This window comes from Melozone crissalis, unplaced genomic scaffold (assembly GCF_028551555.1).
Source record: "Melozone crissalis strain CALT ecotype California unplaced genomic scaffold, PUWL_Pcris_2 ptg000062l_1, whole genome shotgun sequence".
Classification (NCBI taxonomy): Eukaryota; Metazoa; Chordata; class Aves; order Passeriformes; family Passerellidae; genus Melozone; species Melozone crissalis.
In genome coordinates this window covers 1785756-1808945 of record NW_026535840.1, presented here as the reverse complement: position 1 = coordinate 1808945, position 23190 = coordinate 1785756, and the positions used below count along the sequence as shown (strand labels likewise).

The 23190-nt window shown below is 41.2% G+C and overlaps 1 protein-coding gene and 2 non-coding genes across 8 annotated transcripts in view; all 3 read left to right on the top strand.

Annotated features, from left to right (window-relative positions):
- Positions 1-18071, top strand: part of CCAR1 (cell division cycle and apoptosis regulator 1) — a 29602-nt gene extending 11531 nt beyond the window's left edge. For all 6 annotated transcript variants that reach the window (XM_054288472.1, XM_054288471.1, XM_054288470.1 and 3 more), the window contains 19 exons: positions 110-224; positions 295-484; positions 2200-2332; positions 2609-2770; positions 3253-3478; positions 4448-4561; positions 5392-5558; positions 6301-6511; positions 7316-7399; positions 8055-8240; positions 10253-10444; positions 11511-11744; positions 12093-12204; positions 13838-13920; positions 14368-14514; positions 14934-15054; positions 16709-16894; positions 17175-17380; positions 17985-18071. In XM_054288472.1, the coding sequence (XP_054144447.1) occupies positions 110-224; positions 295-484; positions 2200-2332; positions 2609-2770; positions 3253-3478; positions 4448-4561; positions 5392-5558; positions 6301-6511; positions 7316-7399; positions 8055-8240; positions 10253-10444; positions 11511-11744; positions 12093-12204; positions 13838-13920; positions 14368-14514; positions 14934-15054; positions 16709-16894; positions 17175-17380; positions 17985-18044 (2929 nt within the window). In that variant the 3' untranslated portion in view covers positions 18045-18071. The remainder of the gene's footprint in view (positions 1-109; positions 225-294; positions 485-2199; positions 2333-2608; positions 2771-3252; positions 3479-4447; positions 4562-5391; positions 5559-6300; positions 6512-7315; positions 7400-8054; positions 8241-10252; positions 10445-11510; positions 11745-12092; positions 12205-13837; positions 13921-14367; positions 14515-14933; positions 15055-16708; positions 16895-17174; positions 17381-17984) is intronic.
- LOC128944964 (small nucleolar RNA SNORD98) lies at positions 3870-3933 on the top strand. Its single transcript, XR_008483845.1, has one exon. It is a non-coding gene; the product is annotated as a small nucleolar RNA SNORD98 (small nucleolar RNA).
- Positions 5177-5240, top strand: LOC128944962 (small nucleolar RNA SNORD98). The gene has a single exon (XR_008483844.1). It is a non-coding gene; the product is annotated as a small nucleolar RNA SNORD98 (small nucleolar RNA).
- Positions 18072-23190: the final 5119 nt, after the last annotated feature.

Here is a 23190-nt window from a genome sequence, read left to right as displayed (position 1 = left end):
CATAAGCTTTTTTTAATTAATTTTGCCTACTTTCTCCCATCTTCAAATGAGACATGCAAAAAACCAAGCTAAAGAAGCCTCTCACACACATTTTCTGTAACGTTTGCAGCGCTGTCAAAGGCAAGACCCCTCAGGTGGGTGACAGAGTTCTGGTAGAAGCCACGTACAACCCCAACATGCCGTTCAAATGGAACGCCCAGAGGATCCAGACCCTGCCCAACCAGGTGGGTGTGGTGCAGGTGCCAGGGCAGGGGCCCGGCTGCAGCTCCCTGCTGACCCTCGGTGTCTCCCCAGAACCAGAGCCAGGCGCAGCCGCTGCTGAAGACGCCGCCGGCCGTGCTGCAGCCCCTGGCCCAGCAGACCTTCGGTGTGCAGGCACAGCCACAGCCACAGTCCCTGCTGCAGGCGCAGATCTCTGCAGCCTCCATCACACCCCTGCTCCAGACACAGCCTCAGCCCCTGCTGCAGCAGCCACAGCAGAAAGGTGCTCCTTCAGTGAACTTCTGGGGGTCACTCTGGTGGGAGTGATGGGGGGGGGCACAGACAGAGACGAGATATCTCTGAAGCCGGGTCAGGAACTTGGGGTTTATTGCAAAGGGCCGAGTGCAGGGCCCTGCTGGGAGCTGCCAGACACAGCTCAGAGCAGGCCCCAGAGGGAGAGAGAGGTAAAGAGAGAGAAGGCAAGAGCATGGTAAAGAGGATGAGAGATTAAAAGAGAGGATCAGAGAGCGAGGTTCCCCTTACAATACCGTAAGTCTTTTTCTGTCCTCAGTATTCTGATTCTCACTAACCAATCTAGTACAAGATACAAATCCTGCAGCATTTACATACAGCCTATAAGAATCATTGCATTGCCACACTGTGTTACATTTTAAACCCTAAAAACTCCTCTTTGGGCCCCTTCTGCCAAGCTGCAGGGTCTGCTCTGACCCTTGGAGCTGTCTGCAAGCAGAGGGTGTTGTTCCATCACAAGGGGATCACAGCAGCCCACACCATTGTTTTCCAGTTGTTCAGTAACTGAGGGATCTCAAAGCTTGCTTTCATTTCAATCTCACTTATAGTTTCCATATTCTCAAAATCTTTTGGCAGGCAATCATATTTATAAGGCTTTACTGTTTCATCTTCCCCAACAACTCTGGTGCTCAGTGGGTGATGATTGTTTTCTTGTTAATCAGAAGGTTGAAGTAATAGCTAAAATAATATGGAGGGGACTGTGCTGAGTGTTCAGATTGGATATGTCTTCCTGCACCTTTGTGCAAGGCACGTTGCCTGCAGTAGCTCAGAAATCACCTGGTTACTGAAGTCCCCATGGACTCCTGTTCATGTTAAGATTTTGTAAGCCAAAAGCAAATTCAGTGTAATTTTTGTTCTTTCTCAGACAAGTTGAGGAGTTGAAAGTATTAATAGCACTGCAGTCCTTCAGCATCTTCTGCAGTTTTCCACAAAATCAGGTTTCACAGTTGTGTTCTTAAAGCTGTTGTTTCTTTGCTTATTAATTTCAATTAGCCAGGTGGGCATCTGAGAGAAGAAACACTGTCAAACATGGCAACTCTAAAACAAAGGCTGTGAAGTCTCTCGAACTTTGAGTGGCTAAGGAATCAGTGACAGAAATGATAATATTAGGACTGGTCTTAACACAGTAAAGGCAAGGGCAGAAGAACCAAAGCAGAATTGTTTTGCATAAATGCTTACTGCAATTTAATTAGTCCTAGTTGTTCATTGGAGTTCAGTAACATTTGCTCCACTTAAATCACTTGCTGAAATGTCTGAAGGCAAAGAAATTACCTGCTGAGGGATTGGTGAGCAGTGTAATATATTGATTTAGGAATCACTTTTCAGGATGCCAGTTATTTTTATGTATGAATAGCCTTAAAATGAAGATTTCAGTTTTACTTCAGTAAAATGAGTAGGTAGTATATCTGTAATTTAAGTTTTTGGAAAGGCTTAGCTATTTATTAAGATTAATTCTGTGTGCTTAGGTTATATTAGCTTCCATCTCAGGAAGATGCTTTTAACCAATTTCACTTTGATGAGTGTCAGCTTGCCTCAGTGAAGAAAAGTTTAGTTCTCTTGAGTTTCTTTGGGGGGCTGTTAAAAGATAAATTTAAAATCAGCAAGTGAAGCAGCTGCAAGCAGCAGTGTTTGCCACGTGTAGGTGCTTGCCCCTGTTCTGTATTGGTGCTGTCCATTCTGTTGCAGGTGGTTTGCTGCAGCCCCCAGTCCGTCTGGTTTCACAGCCACAGCCAGCTCGAAGACTCGACCCACCATCCAGATTTTCTGGCAGGAATGACCGAGGTGGAGACCCCATGCCAAACCGAAAGGATGACAGGAGGTAGGTAGGCCAGACTGTGATCCATAAAGAGCTTTCCTCACCCAGAGCTGAGCTGCCTGCTCCAGAGTGGGTCAGCAAGAGCCACAGGTGGTGTTACCCTTAGGAATTAGGGAAGAGTTCCTATCTGCCTGAAAGTAAGGAGCTGTGTTATCAGTTTCTCTGGTAAAGAGACTACCGAAACCTCTTCCCTTTTTTGAGCTGTGTCTGACAGTTGTGCTAGACGTCACTTTGTGTTCCCAGCCCGCATAAACCCTTGCGTTCTGTGTGTCGTTGAAGCCGAGAGCGGGAGCGGGAGCGGCGCCGGTCCCGGGAGAGGTCCCCGCAGAGGAAGCGCTCGCGGGAGCGATCGCCGCGGCGGGACCGGGAGCGCTCCCCGCGCCGCCCGCGCCGCGTGCTGCCCCGCTACACCGTGCAGTTCTCCAAGTTCTCCTTGGACTGGTACGTGTGCGCGTGTGCCTGCAGCTTGTGTCGTCGTGGCGCGGCTGCTGGAGCTGTGTCGGTCACCCGCGTGTCTATGAGTGATGGTCCTGGCTCTCAAGCTCTTCCCATAAGTTTTTAAAATGAGTTTTCCCTATTTTCTCCCATCTTTAAATGTAACATGCAAAAAACCTAGCTAGTCAAGTATGTAATGGCTAAGAACCTCATATGGTGAACTTGTTGGATGTTCTGTGTTACTTTAGAGTGCTATTGCAAAATAGCTTTATTGCATTGCTTAGTGAATATTCCCTAACATGCAGACCCCTGAATGGGAAGAGTGTTTAATAGTTACTTTTTTAAACTTCATCCATGACATTCAAACGCAATATTCTTGAGATTTTATGTATCCAGCACCAAATATACAGTGGTTGTATTGCCAGTTAATGCACCTCTTGAGTTAATAGTCGATAATTCTGTATCTTTGCACCCTGCCTGTGTTCCAGCCGTAGCTGTGATATGATGGAGCTGAGGAGGCGTTACCAGAACCTGTACATCCCCAGCGACTTCTTTGATGCTCAGTTCACGTGGGTGGATGCTTTCCCTATGTCCAGACCCTTTCAGCTGGGAAACTACTGCAATTTCTACGTAATGCATAGAGAAGTAGATCCTATCGATAAGAACGCTGCTGTCCTCGATCCACCTGATGCTGATCATCTCTACAGTGCTAAGGTTTGTGTGCTTTTCCACTGATAGCACTATTCATTAGAAGTTTTTAATCAATAGGGTGCAAAAGGAGGTGTAACTGAACTGAAGACATTCTGCAGCCATTTAAGCAAAGTACAGCATTTTAAAGTTTTCAATAAAAAACTAGTATGTAGAGCTTAAAGAATCACAGCTGAAATTCAGTTTGTATTTCTGTGACTAGAGCTGTGCTAAATCTTGTGTTTACAGAGGGCTCTTCCATTGTCTGCACCCAGTTGCAGTGATGTGGTTATAGGAAAGAAAGCCAGCTCCTGCAAGGTCTCTGAATGATTTCTTAGGCAATTCATTTTGAGTAGTTAATGGAGTCCTTTTTATTCCTTCAATACAAACTTGATGGAAAAATCTTGAAAGCAAGAAGGAGTGATGATGTTTTAAACCTATTCCATTGCTGAAATAGTCTGTGGAAAAAAATAACTGAACTCTTTCTGTGCAGTTTGTGTTATTCTGTTTAGTGGTATTTTTTTTCCTTATTTCCTGTTCATCTCAATATTTATTTTTTTGTTTGAAGTAAATTGAGATCTATCTTTATAATGTAATATTTCTAACACAGATTGGTAAAATCTCAGACCTAATTTAATGACAGACTTCAAATGGAACAGGTTTTAGGAAAATGTTTTGGTAAAGGGGTCTTTTGTACATGATTACAGCCCTTGATGCAGCATATTTTGACATTCACATAGAGAGACTTAACTAACTTGCCTTCTGTGTGCAAAACTTGTAAAGCTCAGGTATCAGACATGCTGGTTTTTCAGTCTGTGCAGAGCAAGAGCTGCCTTTCAGAAAGCTGAGCTTCAAAACATAGTAACTGAGAAGGAGTTTATCATACACCTGTTTAGGGTGTAGAGCAGCCTTGTTAAGTGTTGGTATGTGTGTTGGTGCTCGTTGTTGATCAGTTGTAGTGAGACCTCCACCAGACTGCTCTGACTTGCCCCACAGGTGATGCTGATGGCCAGTCCCAGCATGGAAGATCTCTACCACAAGTCCTGTGCTCTGGCTGAGGATCCCCAAGAGCTTCGGGATGGATTTCAGCATCCTGCTAGACTTGTAAAGGTAAATATGCTTCCATGCCAGACACTTTTGGCAATAAAGGTTGGTTATAGAGCTTTGCTGTTTTTGACAGTAGGACAGGAGCTGGTAGACAGCTGAATGATGATTTCATTTTTCCTCTGAAGAGACCTAGTTTATATGTCAATTCTTTTCCACATATAGGAGCTTCACATTTACTGCTTTGTTCCACTTAGTCAAACTAAAACAATTAACTTTGTTAGCTGCTTTTTACAAGCACTTAGTGATTTTGTTAGGGCTCAGCTGTGAAGAGAATACACCTGAAACAACAGTTAAGCAGTTGTTGTGTTAAGTGAAACTTAACCATTAAACTGAAGAAGCTGTAAGTGCTGTGGTGTTTCAGGACAACAGACTTGTTTTCCAGTTAAATTCTAACTTACAGCACACAGGAATACTTTCATTTATAGGTATGATGCTCTTGTGGTCTCACCTTCTGTAGCTTTTCTTCGTCACTTTTAAGCAGGTGCATCTCTAAATGTGCATCAGAGTTAAGGCACTATTTAAGTTACTGTCTGTCTTTTGGGTTAGAAAGCTTTGAATTGCAAGGGGACAAGCCTATACCAGTAAACAAACTTGATGGAAAATCTTGAAAGCAAGAATGAGTGATGATGTTTTAAACCTATTCCATTGCTGAAATAATCTGTGGAAAAAAATAACTGAACTCTTTCTTGACTGATTTTCATTTTCAGATTTCAAAGTAATTTCACGGTGTATTCACGGATTTCAGTGTGTGTGCTATGAAATATTCTTTGCACTTTGGGAAAATGACCTTTTACCCCTAGCAGGGGAACATTCAGAAGCCTCTTTTTGTCTAGTTTTTAGTGGGTATGAAAGGCAAAGATGAAGCTATGGCTATTGGAGGACACTGGTCCCCCTCACTGGACGGGCCTGACCCAGAAAAGGACCCCTCGGTGCTGATAAAGACGGCAATTCGCTGTTGCAAGGCTCTTACAGGGATTGACTTAAGTGTGTGCACGCAATGGTAAGTACTGCATACTGCACTGCACTGCCAAGTGCTCTGTAGAAATAAATACTTGTCTGTTACCAGGACTTAAAAAAACAAAACAAAACAAAAAAGGCTGGGAAAACCCTTTTTTCTTTGTCAACTGCTCTTGGTAGTTCAGGTGAACTACTCAAAGGATGTTCTGTTTGGTAATCAGCTTGATTGGTGCCAACTGTGCTGAATACTGCATTAAGAACTAATTAAAAATTCTGGGTTTATTTTGACATGTTAAACTGTAATTTTTTTAATGAATGTGCGTTGAAAATATTTTTCATTTTGTGCATAGCTGGAGAGGATCGTCAAGAGAACTTCATTTCATTATTCTTTTGTTATAAATAAATAGCCGTTTGTTATACAGCCATATTTTCTCTTGATGAGTTTCTGTCCTGCATTAACACTCACTGTGGTTGTACTTATACCAGGAAAGCCAATTGTATGCTAAATTTGAAGTTCTTCCACGACTTCTGTTTGCACGTAAAACCTACTTGGTCTAAACAACAAGTTTTATGAAAAGCATTTTGTCGATTTTCCTCCTTTTCAGTCGCGATACCTTTTTACAAGTGTGCCAGAAGAGAAAATATGGCTCCCATAATTTTTTTCTTTAGATAAACCTCAAGGTCTTGCAGCAAAATTTCTTTACTTGATGTGCTACAAGTGATCTAGGCTCTTGAAAAATGTATTGTAGAATTTTTTTTCCAACATGCTTCTTCCCTTGCAACAGGTACCGTTTTGCAGAGATTCGCTACCATCGCCCTGAGGAGACCCACAAGGGGCGTACGGTTCCAGCTCATGTGGAGACAGTGGTTTTATTTTTCCCGGATGTTTGGCATTGCCTTCCCACCCGCTCAGAGTGGGAAACCCTCTCCCGAGGATACAAGCAGCAGCTGGTCGAGAAGCTTCAGGGTGAACGCAAGGAGGCTGATGGAGAACAGGCACTGAACGCTAATCCCTTTTTCTATTTCTGCTTCTCACAGGCACAGGAACACAGGCACAAAATGCACACCACATACTACACAACATACATACACAGGAGGAACATAACTGGTAACAATGACTGGTAAACCAGCTTTCAGCAGTGTAGTGAATGTTGCTTTTGATTTTTATTTCAGCTAGTTCACTAACTGTAAATGTGTATGCTGATATCACAAACGGAATTAAATTGTGCTTACGATGCGCAGACATCTTTATCGTAGACGTAGTTGCTGGAATCTGGGACCAGTTGTTGAGTGAGATTCAGTTTATGAATAGCTGTCTTCAAACATTTTGCCATTTTCTGAAATTTCTAAATTCTCTCTCGTGGCCAGTTCTAATTGTGATATTTGAAATTGAACAAACATTAGTCCGAAACATCTGAATTTCAGGCCATGTGGCTGATCAGCATCTTGGAATAAGGGAAGGTCTGACTGAACAAAGAGTAATTTGGGGCATTTAAAATGTGGGGGAAGATCACCCGCTGTGTGGTTACTGGAGACCAGCAGTGTCTGTGTAACCCCAATATCCTTTGTGGTGTTGCTTATCACCCTTTTGTGTTCCACAGATCTGGCTTGTATTGGCTGAGTGGCACTGTGATCATTTATAAAGTGGTAGAATGTGTGTGTGAACTTGTCTAAATAATAACTTTAGGAGAAGACTATCTGAAACAGTTGTGACCTTGCACAGATCAGCAACAGAATTTTAAAAATAACTGAAATGCTTTCAAGCTTTCTGAAGGATAATTTTGAAATTTTGTTTGTCAGGATGAAGAGGAAAAGGATGATGGGGAAGCTAAAGAGATCTCTACGCCTACACACTGGTCTAAACTGGATCCAAAAACAATGAAGGTAACAAACACTTCTGAAAACTTGTACTTTTTCACTTCTAAGACGTGACCTGAAATGCAGCAGTATGTTCCCTTAACTAAGCAAGAAAATTCAGTAGTGTTCTGCTGAATGTATAGGTACCAGATGTAGTATCACAGTGTGCAGGGATGACTCCTGCTTGTACAAAGTGAAAGCTAACTAAATCTGTTCTGAACTTTGTACAATTGTACAATTAAAGGATTTCACCTATGATACATGAACTGGAAAACAAGAGTTCTGCTGTAATCTGCCAGATTACTACTTAACTAAGAAATGTGGGGTCTAAAATAGTTCAAAAATTGTACATTTTTGTACAATTACTGCCTTTTTAAGAAGCTCTGTCAGGAGACATAATAAAAACTTTCCTTGAAAGCAGTAGTAACAATAAACTATTTTACTTTAGTAGAATCCTTTCCCCGCCTCTGTGAAAAGTTCCCCAGAAAGAAGTTTTTTGTGGAAAACATCAATTTAAATGCAATGGGGTTTTTTGTGACAGTAACTATTAGTGTTTTTCAGCACATGTTTAAAAAGTTCAGTTGACTTTTCAGAGCTGTTGATTTTTACCTCACTTTCTCTGCTAATCCAGTGTTCTGTGATGTCACTGCCTGCTGCCACTGACAGAGTTTTCCTTTGCCAGGTGAATGACCTTCGCAAAGAGTTAGAGAGTCGAACCCTCAGCTCCAAGGGACTGAAATCCCAGCTGATAGCTCGGCTGACAAAGCAGCTCAAAGTAGAGGAGCAAAAAGAAGAGCAAAAGGAGCTGGAGAAGTCTGAGAAAGAAGAGGAAGAGGAGGAGGATAGGAAATCTGAAGATGATAAAGAGGTTAGGATTTGGATTTACTTGGTTTAAGTCTTAAGTGCATATGAAATATATTAAATATTTGTATAAATATATATATAAACACAAAAAGTAGAGGCATGTGCCTACTTCTGCTGGGATTTTGTTGTTCTCAGGTGACTGTACTGGAAACTCTTGCTGTACCTTGAGCTTGAATTGGGAAGAGCTCTTGGCCAGTTTGAATTATTTTGTGTCAGCCAAATCAGCTCAAATGTGCCACTGCACTAAGGGTGTCTGAATTAATGTTTGACCTTAAATCTACGGAAAAATAAATCCAAGCCTCCTGAGAAAAGCCATGCTCAAGATGAGTGAACACACTTAACACTACCTTAACTCCTTAAACCTACATGAAAAGCAGTTTTAGTTCTGTTTGCCTCTGTCTCTCACAGTCCAGCTTCTTCACGTGGCAGATGGTTTGCTTGGGTTTGTTTGGGTTTGTTTTCCCTTATTATGAAGATTTAATCTTTACTTTTGGATACTTGCTGTGTATTGGAGTTTCTCAGTTTTGTGGTTTGTAGTTGCAGTGCCTGTCTGGTTTGCTTCTTCACAAAAATTGACAAAATCTGTGCAGTAAGGCCAAAGCCCAGCCATAGAAAAGGGGCAGAGTGTCTGGAAAATGGCTTGTGCTTTAGTTGCTTTTAAACCTGCCTTTTTGTATGTTACCTGCTAACCTGTATGGGGTGATTGGAAGTTTGATATTTTTATACATCTCTGTAAACCTTGTTGGGGGAGGAAAGGCCAATTCTGTTTGCTAATTCTGTCAGCTGCTGCTGCCTTTTCCCACAGCTTGGATGGGGTTCAACTAGCTTGGGTTTCTTGCCACAGCTTCCTTTAGGGTTCAAGGGGAGCTGTGATTGTGCTGGCTTTTTATGAAGCACAAGCTCTGCCTTGACTTTCTTTGTAGTCAGGAGACTTCAGTATTTGTCTCTCGGCAATCAGTAAGATGGTGACGTTTTACATTTGGTAACCCTTCATTTCATTTGCATCAGGTATATCTATAGAGATTGCATTTCCATAATCAAGAGTTAGATAAATTGTCATCTGTAGCTGTTAGAGCTGTGTTGGGTGTCTTTGGAGAGGTGGGGTATGAACCTTTCTCTTCCTTTGTAAGGAATAAACACCTCTCTGTGCTGTACATCTGTGTGTTCCTTCCAGCAGCTTGGGCTTTCCTTTGCTCAGGAAAGCAGTGAGTCCCAAAAACTCATGTAGAGGCTGAAACTTCAGCTATGGAGTGTGGTGTTGGTTTCCAGGACGAGGTGAGAGATGAGGAATCTGACTCTGTGTTCTCAGAAGGCTGATTTATTATTAATTTATGATATTATATTGGGTTATATTATATAATATTTATTGTATGTTACGTTATATTATAGTGTATTGTATTATAGTGTATTATAGCATATTATATTATAGTGTACTATACTATATTTATTATATTTATTATAGTATATTATACTATATTATATATTATGCTATCCTATATTATACTATCCTATATTATACTATCCTATATTATATTATACTATCCTATGCTATCCTATACTATCCCATACTATCCTATACTATACTATATTATACTATCCTATACTGCTGCACTATACCTAGTGTAGTATGTCTAGTGTAGTCTATCTACTATATTTTATATTATAGAATGCCATACTAAAACTATACTGAAGAAAAAGAAAGATACAGACAGAAGGCTTAACAAGAATGATAATGAAAAACTTGTGACTCCTCAGAGTCCGACACAGCTGATGGTGATTGGTCATTAAGTAAAAACAATTCCCATGGAACCAGTCAAAGAGGCTCCTGTTGGATAAACAATCTCCAGCCACATTCCCAAGCAGCCAAACACAGGAGCAGCAATCAGATGATTATTATTTACATTTTTCTCTGAGGCCTCTCACCTTCCCAGGAGAAAACCCCGGCGCAGGGATTTTCCCAGAGCACGCGCAGCGCCGTTGGAGCGTGCTCCACCTTGCTGTTGTGTCCCCTTGCAGGAGGAGGAGAGGAAGCGGCAGGAGGAGCTGGAGCGGCAGCGGCGCGAGCGGCGCTACATCCTGCCCGACGAGCCGGCCATCATCGTGCACCCCAACTGGGCGGCCAAGAGCGGCAAGTTCGACTGCAGCATCATGTCCCTGAGCGTGCTGCTGGACTACAGGCTGGAGGACAACAAGGAGCACTCCTTCGAGGTGGGGACACGCTCTTAGCTCTTCTTGTTTCTCTCCAATTGTCCTGTGAAGGTTCCTGAGTTGCCACGGCTTTGGTACATGTTACGATAGGAGTGCGCTCACTGCGTGGCATCCAGAGGAACACACAGGTTTTCAGATAAAGTTGTGTGAGGATTCCACGTTCAAAACAGATAGTAAGAAATCTGACACTTCATAAAATTCTGATATGGTGGGAGTTGCTAAAATTGCACCTTCTCGGGGATCTCTGGGTCAGGATGACCCAGATGTGTTAGGGAGTCTCTTTTCCCAGCCCAGCAACCAAAGAAGGAGTCAGGATTCTTCTGTTCTGCTTTTCAAGGTTGTTTATTTTCTGTTATCTATGACATTCTTTCCCTGACCCACCAAGGTCTGTCCAGCAGGTCGGGTTGAGGCACACTGACACTTTCAGGGTGGTGTTATCTTTTTGTACTAAAAACTACCTGTACTTTATTTACAATAATTTTCCAATACCTATCACCTATGATATATATATATATATATATATATATATATATATATATATATATATATATATATATATATATATATCTTTTTATACTAAAAACTACATGTACATTATTTACAATCATTTTCCAATACCTATCACCTATGTTAGACAGTGTGTTCCTACTCTAAACCAATCCAAAAGTGCCACCATCACCCAGAAGATGGAGGCTAGGAAGAAGGAGAAAGAAGGACAAGGCGCACCCAAATCCCTCCATCTTGGGACCCTGAGCCCCCATTCTAAAAACCCCAAAATTCTGCTTTTTCACCCTGTGACAAACTAACTAGCATTCTACTCAAACTTTTGTGGCTTGCAGACCCTCATATAAGGTTGGGTATTATTTCCATGGGTCAAAATCAAAGGCACAGGAGTCTTGGGCTCTGTGGCAAGATCTCTGATTCCCCTGGCAGGGGCTCAAGCCATCCAGGACAGCCAGAGGGATGTCCTGTGTTCCAACAGCACCTCATAGCTATTTTATCATAATTATACAAGTTTTTAATACATGTTTTAAAAGTTTTTGTCACTTTTCTTCTTTGTGTGCAGGTATCATTGTTTGCAGAACTCTTCAATGAAATGCTTCAGAGAGATTTTGGTGTCAGAATTTACAAAGCACTGATTTCTCTCCCAGAGAGAGAGGACAAAAAGGACAAAAAAAGCAAAAAAGATGAGAGAAAAGAAAAGAAAGAAGAAAAAGATGATGAAACAGATGATCCAAAACCTAAAAGAAGAAAATCTGGAGACGATAAAGATAAAAAAGAAGAGAGAGATGAAAAGAAGGTCTGTAGTTAGTTCATATGCAGTCTAGCCTGTCTGGATAAATTTTGAAGTGTTTCTATTTCTATTTTACATTGCTCCTTTCAGAAACTCAGCTCTTGTTATGTTAGTTAATTGATTTGACTTTTTGATCTATTTAAATATGCTTCAATTATATTCAGTAATTTAAAATTTTTGCAGGTGTATTGGGAGTAGTATTTTAACATTCAGCTGTATCATATAAATTTGTATCTGTGTTCTTAGTTGACTTATGTATGTATGTAATGTAGGCAAATTTTGACTGGCAATGAGGGTTTTACTTTGCTGGGTTTTGATTCTGACTAGATAAATATTTAGGAATTTTTGTTCCAGAGGGAAGATAAAAGGAAAGATGATTCTAAAGAGGAAGAAGAAACAGAAGAGGACAATAATCAAGAAGAATACGATCCAATGGAGGCAGAAGAGGCTGAAGATGAAGATGAAGGTATCTTGAACTATGACTTTTGTGACCTTTAACATTTTTTTTATCATCACTGATTATGTTCTTTCAAGCTGGAGAAGGCACTGGAACTAGACAATTCAAAATTGCACTATTAAGCTGATTTTATTCTGGGAATTTTAACCAGTTGTACATCAGATGTAAGTACCTTTAGGCAGGCCCTGGATGAACACAGTGACTGTGAGCAGGCTGTGCTGCTCCCAGCAAGGCATGCATATAGAAGTGGTTTTATTTTTTTCAGAATGCAGACCACTCACAGCTCCCATTGAAGTCAGTAGGAGATGTGAGTATTCAGCACCTCTGAAAAACCAAGCCACTTTTACATGCCTGAGTTCCTGCTCCTCAGTTCTGGAATGCCATCCTGGCTTTGGCTAGGACACAGTGCAGTGTGGGTGCTCTGCAGCCCATGGTACAGGAGGTTGTTCTTTGTTTGGGTGGAGTTGTTAGCTGAATAAACAGGAGAAGGGTCTGGAGGGCGCTGCAGGCAGTGGCAGCAGCTCTTCCCCTGCTCAGGGGGTCAGGAAGGTGTAAAACATCCTGTGTGCTTTTTGGTTTGCACTTTGGGGCAGTTGCCTTTCTGTGCAGAGGTTTTGCTGGGCATGGTTTGAACTGCAGTCCCAGCATTTTCACTTGTATTTTTGGCAGAGTACTGCACCAGCCTTAAGGAGCTGATGCTAATCTGTGGTTTCCAGAACAACTCCTATTTCTTATAATTTGTCTGTAAGAGTGGCCTGGGCTTGTCTGTTCTGTACAAGTGCTGCTGCTGCTTCCCAGAGTCTGTCCTTGTCCCATTCCCAGTCAAGAGTTGCTGAGAAAACCCAACAAGCCTTGGAGGTGCAGGAGAAGGCAATTGGTTCTCAGAAAAGGGTTGGTAAAATTAGCCAAGTGTTGTAATACATAGTTTTTCCCAAGTTTTCCTCACAAGGAAGGTGAGCTTAAAGCTGAACTTGGGACATGATTCTCTGTCCCAAGACTTGCATGGAAGGTGCAGAGCTGCATGCCATAATCCATCCCAGCAGTTGGTTCACTTCTATCTCTCTTTCAGTCTGGTTTTTCTGTACTGCCTGCCTTTAGATAAAAAACCTGCCATTTGTAATTCACATGTAATAAGTGATGTGATCTGTAACTTCCTGGAGAATCTAAGTCATAGGAAGAGTCATCTCTCACTCAACATAAGCACATGGTTTTAATTACATAGTGTATATGGGTTTATTGTATGAAATATTTGAGAGTAAATAATACTGAATTTGAATAACCATAGCTGAGTGCAGACTCTGCCAAGCCTCATTAGGGAGAATTGTGGTGATTTCCTGCACACCACTGAAATAGATGGACATGTTGGCAGCACTCATTTTGGCCTAGTTTGCATTTGTTTCAGCTCTGCTGTCCTGTGTGTGAAACAAACACAGGGAAAAAATTATAAATGGCTTATGTTAAAATAAGAGAAAAATCAGAATTTAACAGCTCTCACTTGAATGCATTTTTTTAATAATTTTTCAGGGAAGCATATTGCAGATGTTAGGGGGTTTATGTGACTTTTATAGTGGCGTTATGTATTCTGGTGATGGTTATACAAGGGTGTGCTGTGGGTATGCTGAATTTCCTTTCTGTCTTGCAGATCGGGACGAAGAGGAGATGAACAAACGGGAGGACAGAAAAGAGGGAAATAAACATTGCAAAGAGAGGGCATCCAAAGATAAAGTAATTAACACCTTTCTTAACGACTGCACACACCTTGTTAGAGGTGTCCTAATTACAGCTTAGCTTTATTTTTATTATAAGAGCTGTTTTCCCTTTGAAAGCAGCTGTTAAGTAAATGATTGAGGGCAGAGGGGATGTTTCCTAGTTTATAATTAGATTAATTCTATGTCCATGTTTTACATACTAGCATGAACAAAAGGAAATTGTGTCTACCAGCTATTACTATCCATTGTGATGTATTTCTTCTAAATACTGAAAGATTACTTTTCATATATAGCTTAAAATAGTCTTAAGTAAAGTGATCTAAGTAATTGATAGTAACATTAATTACTTTACTTAAAGTAACAATAAAATGAACAGAGAATAAACTTCTGTTAGGTCAGAAGTTGGAATATTTTTGGAATGATATTTTAACTCCCTAATGATGCCATAATCACTTTTCTCTAGGAGAAAGACAAGACCCAGATGGTGACTGTTAACAGGGATCTCCTGATGGCTTTTGTTTATTTTGATCAAAGTCATTGTGGATACCTGCTGGAGAAGGACATGGAGGAGATCCTGTACACTCTTGGACTTCACCTGTCACGGGCTCAGGTTTTGTGTACTGCTAAAAACCTTTCCAGATGTTACAGGACTGGTTTAACTGGGATAAATGTAATTTAGCTTCTACAGGCTTTGCTTGCATACCCGATCTCTTATTTTTATGCAGCCACTTCATATTTACAATGAAATCAGAGTTTAAGCTTTTGTAAATTGACTGGGAGTGAAAAGGTGAAGTTTGCAGTTTATAATATGCCCATACTGTATATGTAGCTTTTGTCTCTAAATTGTATTTATTCTTTTCTTATTTTTATTCTTATTATTTCTTACTTTTGCATTTTAAGCCCCAGTATGTTAAAATTCAAAAAGCTGTGCAATTTCTTTTAAGTTCTCCAAGCTAAACCGTTCTTGTTTAGGTAACAGGATGTCTGGGTATTAAATAATTATTAATTATTTCCTTCCATGTGTTGTAGGTCAAGAAGCTGCTCAATAAAGTAGTGCTTCGAGAATCTTGCTTTTACAGAAGACTAACAGACACTTCTAAAGATGAGGAAAACCAAGAGGAGTCCCAAGAGCTACAGGAAGATATGCTAGGTGGTATTTTCTTTTCCCCACAAATTTGCAGAGAGTTATTTCTGTGTGATAATGAGAGTTCTGAGGTACTTGATTTCTTGCAGAAACTACTTGAGCCAGTTTAGAAAAGCACATCCTTGGCAGTTCAAAAGTAACAGGGTTTTTTGTGCTTCCAACACATAATGTTGCAACTCTAGGATAAATCTTAATGTCTTGGAACAGGAAAGAGGACAGAGGTTAATGTTCAATATTGATGAACAGCATTCCTTGTTACTAGTTTTGAAGTCAGGAGGCTCAGAGCTGCAGGTAGTAGAGTGGAGCCTGAGTTTTGAAGACGATTCCTGCAGGAAAGAGGCACAGAATGATGTCTTGAAAGAGAATGCTGCTTTTTGGCAGGGGGGAGCATTGGGGTCAGGAGAAGGAGAGAGAGAAGTGTGAGGGCTAGAGCAGCAACCTGGAGTCTGTATTTGTTCTCCTGAGGAGTGTGTGGGGTTGGTGTCTAGAGAATGATCCTGTGGTTATTGAGGACAGAGCGGCAGCTTGGGTCAGTGTTTGCTCTCCTGAGCAGTGTCTGGGGCTGGTCTCTAGGATGATGTGGTTATTGATGATGGAGCAGCAGCCTTGGGTCAGTGTTTGCTCTCCTGAGCAGTGTCTGGGCTGGTCTCTAGGATGATGTGGTTATTCAGGGTAGAGCAGCACTGAGAGGTGTCTGAGGCTGGTGTCTGGAATGACCCTGTGGTTATTGAGGGTAGAGCAGCACTGAGCAGTATCTGAGGTTGATCTCTAAAATGATGCTGTGGTTGTTGAAGATAGAGCAGCAACCTTGGTCTGTATTGGTTCTCCTGAGGGGTGTCTGGGGCTGGTCTGGAATGACCCTGCGGTTATTTAGGATAGAGCAGCACTGAGAGGTGTCTGAGGTTGGTCTCTAGGATGGCATTGTGGTTGTTGAGGGTAGGGCAGCAGTGTCTGAGGTTACTCTCTGGAATTATGTGGTTATTCAGGGTAGAGCAGCCCTGAGCAGTGTCTGAGGCTGCTCTCTGGCCTGACCCTGTGTTTAGGGAGCACAGACCAGCACTGAGGGGTATCTGAGGCTGCTCTCTGGCCTGACCCTGTGTTTAGGGAGCACAGACCAGCACTGAGGGGTATCTGAGGCTGCTCTCTGGCCTGACCCTGTGTTTATGGGGCACAGACCAGCACTGAGGGGTATCTGAGGCTGCTCTCTGGCCTGACCCTGTGTTTAGGGAGCACAGACCAGCACTGAGGGGTATCTGAGGCTGCTCTCTGGCCTGACCCTGTGTTTAGGGAGCACAGACCAGCACTGAGGGGTATCTGAGGCTGCTCTCTGGCCTGACCCTGTGTTTATGGGGCACAGACCAGCACTGAGGGGTATCTGAGGCTGCTCTCTGGCCTGACCCTGTGTTTAGGGAGCACAGACCAGCACTGAGGGGTATCTGAGGCTGCTCTCTGGCCTGACCCTGTGTTTATGGGGCACAGACCAGCACTGAGGGGTATCTGAGGCTGCTCTCTGGCCTGACCCTGTGTTTATGGGGCACAGACCAGCACTGAGGGGTATCTGAGGCTGCTCTCTGGCCTGACCCTGTGTTTAGGGAGCACAGACCAGCACTGAGGGGTATCTGAGGCTGCTCTCTGGCCTGACTGTGCCCTCCCCCTGCAGGGAACCGGCTGCTGCTGCCATCCCCCACGGTGAAGCAGGAGTGCAAGGCTGTGGAGGAGAACGTGGGGCTCATCGTGTACAACGGGGCCATGGTGGACGTGGGCAGCCTCCTGCAGAAGCTGGAGAAGAGCGAAAGGGTGCGGGCAGAGATTGAGCAAAAGCTGCAGCTGCTGGAGGAAAAAACAGGTGGGATGTTACTTTGAGGGCAGTGCTTACAGGGGTGCAGGGCACTGAGACTTCTTTAGTAGAGAAATCAATTTGGGTCATATTTGTGATTAAATTTTATCCAAGTTGAATGCAAGACTTTAAATGTGGTCAGAATTAAGTATTATCAAATGGTAATTCAATGCAGTTTTTAATGTTCTTTAAAAATTAATATTATGGTGTTGCACACAAATGGAATATTAAATTACAAAGTACCCAGCATTGGAAGTGACTTGACATTTTCATTTCTTCCCTTCCTAAGATGAGGATGAGAAAACGATTCTACAACTGGAGAATTCTAACAAAACTCTGTCTGCGGAGCTGAAAGAAGTAAAAAAGGACCTTGGCCAACTGCAAGAAAATTTGAAGACCTCAGATGATAAAAAATTGCAATTTGAGGGTCAGCTGAATAAGACAATCAAAAATTTAGCTACTGTTATGGATGAAATACAGAGTGTTCTCAAACAGGTAAGAATTGTTTAATTAAATTCTGGTTTTTATTATTGTAGACAAACTTCTGTAGACTAATTATTGAAACAAACACACCAATATAAAAACAATTTTGACGTGAATTCAGGGCAGGAATATCTTAACATATCTAGAGAAGAAGCTTAATGTTTGATTGAATATTTAAAGATAACAAATTAAATTAAATGTGTCTTTTTCCTTAACCTGCAACATATGTTCTTGACTTCAGTGTTTTTAAAAAGGCATAACTATTCATGTAGATCTCAAACTGTCTGAATGTTTTCCTGTCCTGATCTTGTCCAAATCTGCTCCTCTGTTTTACTGGTCAAGAGTACTTTCACAAGGCAGAATTCAACTATTTCAGTATGTAGGAGTATCTCAGTAAAATGAGTTTTAAGCAAAACCCAGAAGCTCCAGAGCATTTCTACCCTTCAGTTTTTCAGGAAGATCCTAGAATTGGTTGTAACTAACAGTTCACACAGTATCTTAAAGATACAAACAGTATCTGTCTCATAAAACTCATAAAGTATCTGCTGCTTTACAGTTTGCATGAGAAGTGTAGATTCTGCAATTCCTCTCATCCTGTCCCTTTTTCCCTTTGAAGGACGTGGTGAAGAACGAAGATAAAGATCAGAAATCCAAAGAGAACGGAGCAAACGTATGATAAACTGCTGCTGTTAGAAGAATGGTGTTACATAATGTAATATAAATCATGATACCAGAATGTATGGGAAGTGATGCATGTTTGATTTTAGTAGTATAAATATCTTAGTTCCAAAAGATGTATAAAGTTTTATGAATGTGTCTGCTCCAGAAGATTGCTTGTAATTCTTAGCATTCAAGTTGAGACACTCCTCGAGTGAAAATAATTTTGCATTGCGAAAAGTTTTAGGATGAACTTTGTTATAGTTTTAAGCCTAATAAAGTTCATCAAGGTAACAAACAGTAGCAAGTATTTAATTACCAAATGTTTTTCATTGAAGTCTAGTGAAATCAAATTTTTCATTATTTATAGACTTGCCATTTTTTGGTTTTTGTCTTTATTTCGGTCTAATTAGTCTTTTTAAATTCAAATATAAGTCACAAAGTAGCATGCTGCTTAATTTTACAAGTAAAGTTTTTTTTAAAAAACAGCTTCTTGGATTTTTTTTTTGTTTTCACTTGTCACAACTTTTTTTCCCTTCCAAATATACCTTTCTTTCCCAAAGCTGCTGTATTAAAGCCTTGTAATAATACAGCAGTTTGGATGAGTTAGAAAGCAATAGAAACCTACCAAAATACTGGTAGAGTTGTGAGATTTATATGAAAATACATGGGGCTGGTTTAAATGTGTTTCATTTGTGTTCACTAAATTGTTCTTACCTTTGGATTAATATAAATACTCCTTTTGAATAACAAATGCAGTCTGTTCGGATGTCCAGTTGGATGCCAGGCCAGCAGATGTCAGAATAATGCCTTACCTGGAGAAAAGCTGCCAGTGTCAGCTGCCTTGGGTTATGAAATTTGGACTGCCAGAGTGGGTGATGACTGCTGAGACTTCAGTCCAACCACAGCTGGATCCACAAGTGACTGTGCTGCATGTTGTAATTGCAAAGGAGCAGGACACGGTTGGTTTGTTGACAAGGGGTGAGGTGGCCTTTCTTTGTGCTCACACATCACCAGAGATGGAAACTCACAGGTTTGTGTGACTTCCTTGGCAAAGGCACCTTACTCAATGTGAAATATCAACACTTGTATTTTGGTGCAACTTTCAGGAAAATTAAGGGTTTGAAAGTTGGGACAGAAGTGTTTTCTTACAGAAATGGTTAATTTTAGCAGATGTTTTCTTTTTTAGCCTAGATGTCCTAGGTAACTAAATACCTGTTAGGAAAGTCCAAGTGCCATAAAATGTATGAATAACCTACATGGAAACTCATGTAGCTTTAATGAGATACACATTAAAATGCCTGAATTTATGTTCAAAAGAGTCTAAGCTGGTGCTTTTATCCCTTACCTTTCTTGGCTCTTTTGGGGCTAGACAAGTGAAATATCTTTCATTCAAGTAACATGCACAAACTTCCCCCTCATTCATCTCCTTTGAGTCATTGTATAATACCTGAGCTGTTCACAGTCCAGCAGGAAATACTATAAAAACACTAATTGTATATAAGCACACAGAAAATACATGCTTTAAAAATTGGAGATAACATCTCAGAATGATTGAATGAGGATGGTGATAAATTTATCTTATGGAAAGCATTATCTGTGGTGTACAGATGGTGTTAAATTCTTTTGTAATCAAATTCTATTTTTCACCTTTACCTTTGTACAGATTGTTGACAGCATGTTTAATTTTTGACGTTGAGCACCATTTGTGTAAATGGACTTGAAAAAATTGCATCTGAAATACTTTGTTCCTGAATTTTAGCAGTACATGTGAACATACAAGAAAATTAGTCTAGAATTTAAGATAAAAACATTTTAGGCACACTGAAACATCTGAAATATTTTGCTTGGGTATTTTTACCTTAAACTGCTGAGCTGGAAGCAGTTTTAGAACAAGCAGGCCTCCTCATCTCATTCAGTGAGGGCCCTGTGAGACACTTGCTAGAGTGATACAGATTTTTACAATATTTAAGAAAAAGAGTATTTGTTAGAATGACTGTAATCTTTATATTGATTTGATGTAATAGTGTTTCAGATACTATGTACAGTCTGCATTTATGTTGGAAAGGAAATTAAATGGGTAAAGAATAACAGGAAAACAACCAAGGAAAGGTTTTGCAACCTGCACAGAGCTTGACCAATGTCCTGAAGCACAAATAATCTGAGGGAGAACAGGCTCCTCTTACAGCCTGTGTGACTTGCTGGGCCAAACAGCACAAAGTTCTGTGTGTGACCCACACTGATGCTGTGTATTAGCTAAAGCTTCTTAGTGTTATTCCAGAAATAGAACTGATTCTAAGGAAAATTGAATAGAGTATCAGTAATGGGGGGTTGGAGAATCAGTCTTTATGTTTTGATTTATGAACCAAGTTTTTGTGTTTCATGTCCACGTTTCCCACCTTACAGTCTTTGTATTCTGAGTTTGTTATGTCCCAGCTACTGGCAGAAGGCTGCTGAAGGTGAGCCTTGGCATCCCACCTGTTTGGACTCCTTAACTCATCCCAGATGCTCAGTAGGAAGTGGTAAATCTTGGGCTGCTTTGTTCTGTAGAGAGCCCTACTACAGCAGGCCATAAATGGAACCTGATCTCTGTTTATAGACTTATTTCCCTCCCTTTTGCTATTTTGTCTAATGAGGGCAAATTAATGAGTTTAACCCTTCCAAAATGCCATTCAGCCCCGTGGATGTCTGTGAATGAGCTGAAGAAAGATCCAAGTGCCCCGTGCATGCAGGCTGGCCTAGGATAACACAGGCTCCAACATTATAAAGCCCAGTCCTGTAACATAACTTCATTTCAGTGTTTAACTGCTTTGAGAGAGGAATGGCTTCCAGTCCCTCTTTAATATGCTGTGTGAATGTGTTTGGACTTATGTAACAGTTAACTTTCACTGATCATTTTGTCAGGAATGTGCACAAAATGTGTTTTTTCTCTTGCTTTTCTGTACTGTTTGTGTACCCAGGTCAGGTTCTTACCTTGAATGCGTTTGTTCAGTGCAGTTTCTATTTTAAAATATAAAAGATAAAAGAATTCATTTGGAGTGACTGAGTCTTACAGCCAGCAGTAGGTTGCAGAATGTGTAGGTGGCACAGTCACTGCACTTACACTGCTACCTTCAGAGAAATGGGTCAAGCAGAACTTCAGCTGGGACCTGCACATTGCCATGGAGTGTGACAATAAAGATGCCATGAATAATGGATACTTCCACTCAGCCATCAGAACTGCCGGTGTTCCTCCAACAAGCTTTGATGCTTCTGCACACTGGGTCTCATTGATGCATTGCACAAAAGTTGTAGTAAAAAGCTCTAATAACAAAATGCATTGCTTTCAAGTAAAACCAATTTCCCTTATTTATTCATCCTCTATATAATCCACAGCACCACCATACAGAATGTAAACTAGAGCTTTGGAACACCAAATCTCACCTGACATTGTGTGTGTGGTGGCATAATTGTGTTTTGGGATGTTGCTTTTGAATTTCTAGGCATTTAATACCCGAACTTTTCTTGAAAATGTGATGCTGCTTTTGATTTCTTGTATCCAGCTGCTTTTGAATTGTCTCTAACAAGTGAAAACCAACTGGTTTGAGGGTTTGGATCAGGTGCCCCACAGCAGGTGTAAGAATCAGTACCTTTGCAGGTGTGATTTAATGATGCTCCAAGTTGTTGTATATAGTCAAATATTAGTTCAGCTCACTTTATTCTTTTCTTTAAAAGGACAGCAGAATAATGCTGCTGGGTAGATTTGTTGCATGCTGCAGTTTGATGTTTATTTGTAGCAATTTCCTGAGCTGGATTCCAGCCCAGTGACAGATTCCCAATGCTGGATTCCAGCCAAACTGACAGATTCCCAGTGCCAGGTGTTCTGATGGGAATCCTGAGCTGGATTCCAGCCAAACTGACAGATTCCCAATGCCAGGTGTTCTGATAGGAATCCTGAGCTGGATTCCAGCCCAGTAACAGATTCCCAATGCCAGGTGTTCTGATGGGAATCCTGAGCTGGATTCCAGCCCAGTGACAGATTCCCTGTGCCAGGTGTTCTGATAGGAAATGGGTTCCCAGGTTATTTTCTGAGGGACACAGTGCAGGGATGATTGACTGAGTGGCTGTTCCCATTTCATCACACACAGCTTGGTAGGGGGAAGAGTGGGGAGGAGGAAAAACTGCAAGGAATTCCAGTCTGAAATCTCCCCACCCTGCTTTTCAGCAGGTATCTTTCAAGTACCAATTTGCTTTATTATTTTGTTGCAACTTTTTTGGTGGTATACAGGATTTGAGTTTCAGTGGGGTTTTCTTCCCTGTATTGCTTAAATCTTTTCAGTTTTCCTGACACAGGATCATCCAGTTACATTCCTGTTTTATCATGCAAGGGGCAGAGACAGCTGGAGAAGTGCAGCCTTCATTTTTGGTCCCTTTTTAGCAAGGCTGGGTGGTAGCCAGCAGATCAGATGTAAAAAGCAGGAATTGCTGCCACATTTGTTGTAGAGATGAGCAGCTGCAGACAGAAGTACCTGGCAGTGCTGCTCTCAAGGACACACTTGTCTCACAGACCAAGCTGCTGTGCTGTAAAACACAGAGCACCAGGTGAAGGAGAAAAGGGAATTTTGCCTCCAGGTATCAGGTACATGCTGGGTGGATGCCTTGTTACATTCCCAGCTTGGACACTCTAATATTAAACAAACAGCAGAGCTGTGGAAGCTCTCTGAGCAGCTGGAAGGGCTCCTGTCTGTTCCACAGGAGGTAATTTATATCTCCCATAAAAGACTTGGAGTGCTATTCAGGTGAGTTAAACACTTCACTAACATTAAATGTAACTATTAGAACATTCATGTTACAAGTTGTGAAGTCTTGGGAAAGAGTTTGCAAAAGCAACTTCAGGGTGTTCATAAATAGAGAAAATGCTGCCTCTGGTGTAAAAAAGCCATGTATAATGTGACTAAACAGATGAAAATACAGATTAGCTGCTTACCACTATTGAACCTGATTTTTCTCTTCATGTTCCTCCTGAAATCAAGCTAAGAACTTTTTTTTCCTTTTTTCTTTTTTTCCTTTTTTTTCTTTTTTGAGTGGAGGGGTGATGTTTTCATTATAACAAGGAGAGGAAAAATGAGTGACTGTTGTACTGGGACATTTATGGATGGCAGCACATCTGTAAATTCTCAGACCAT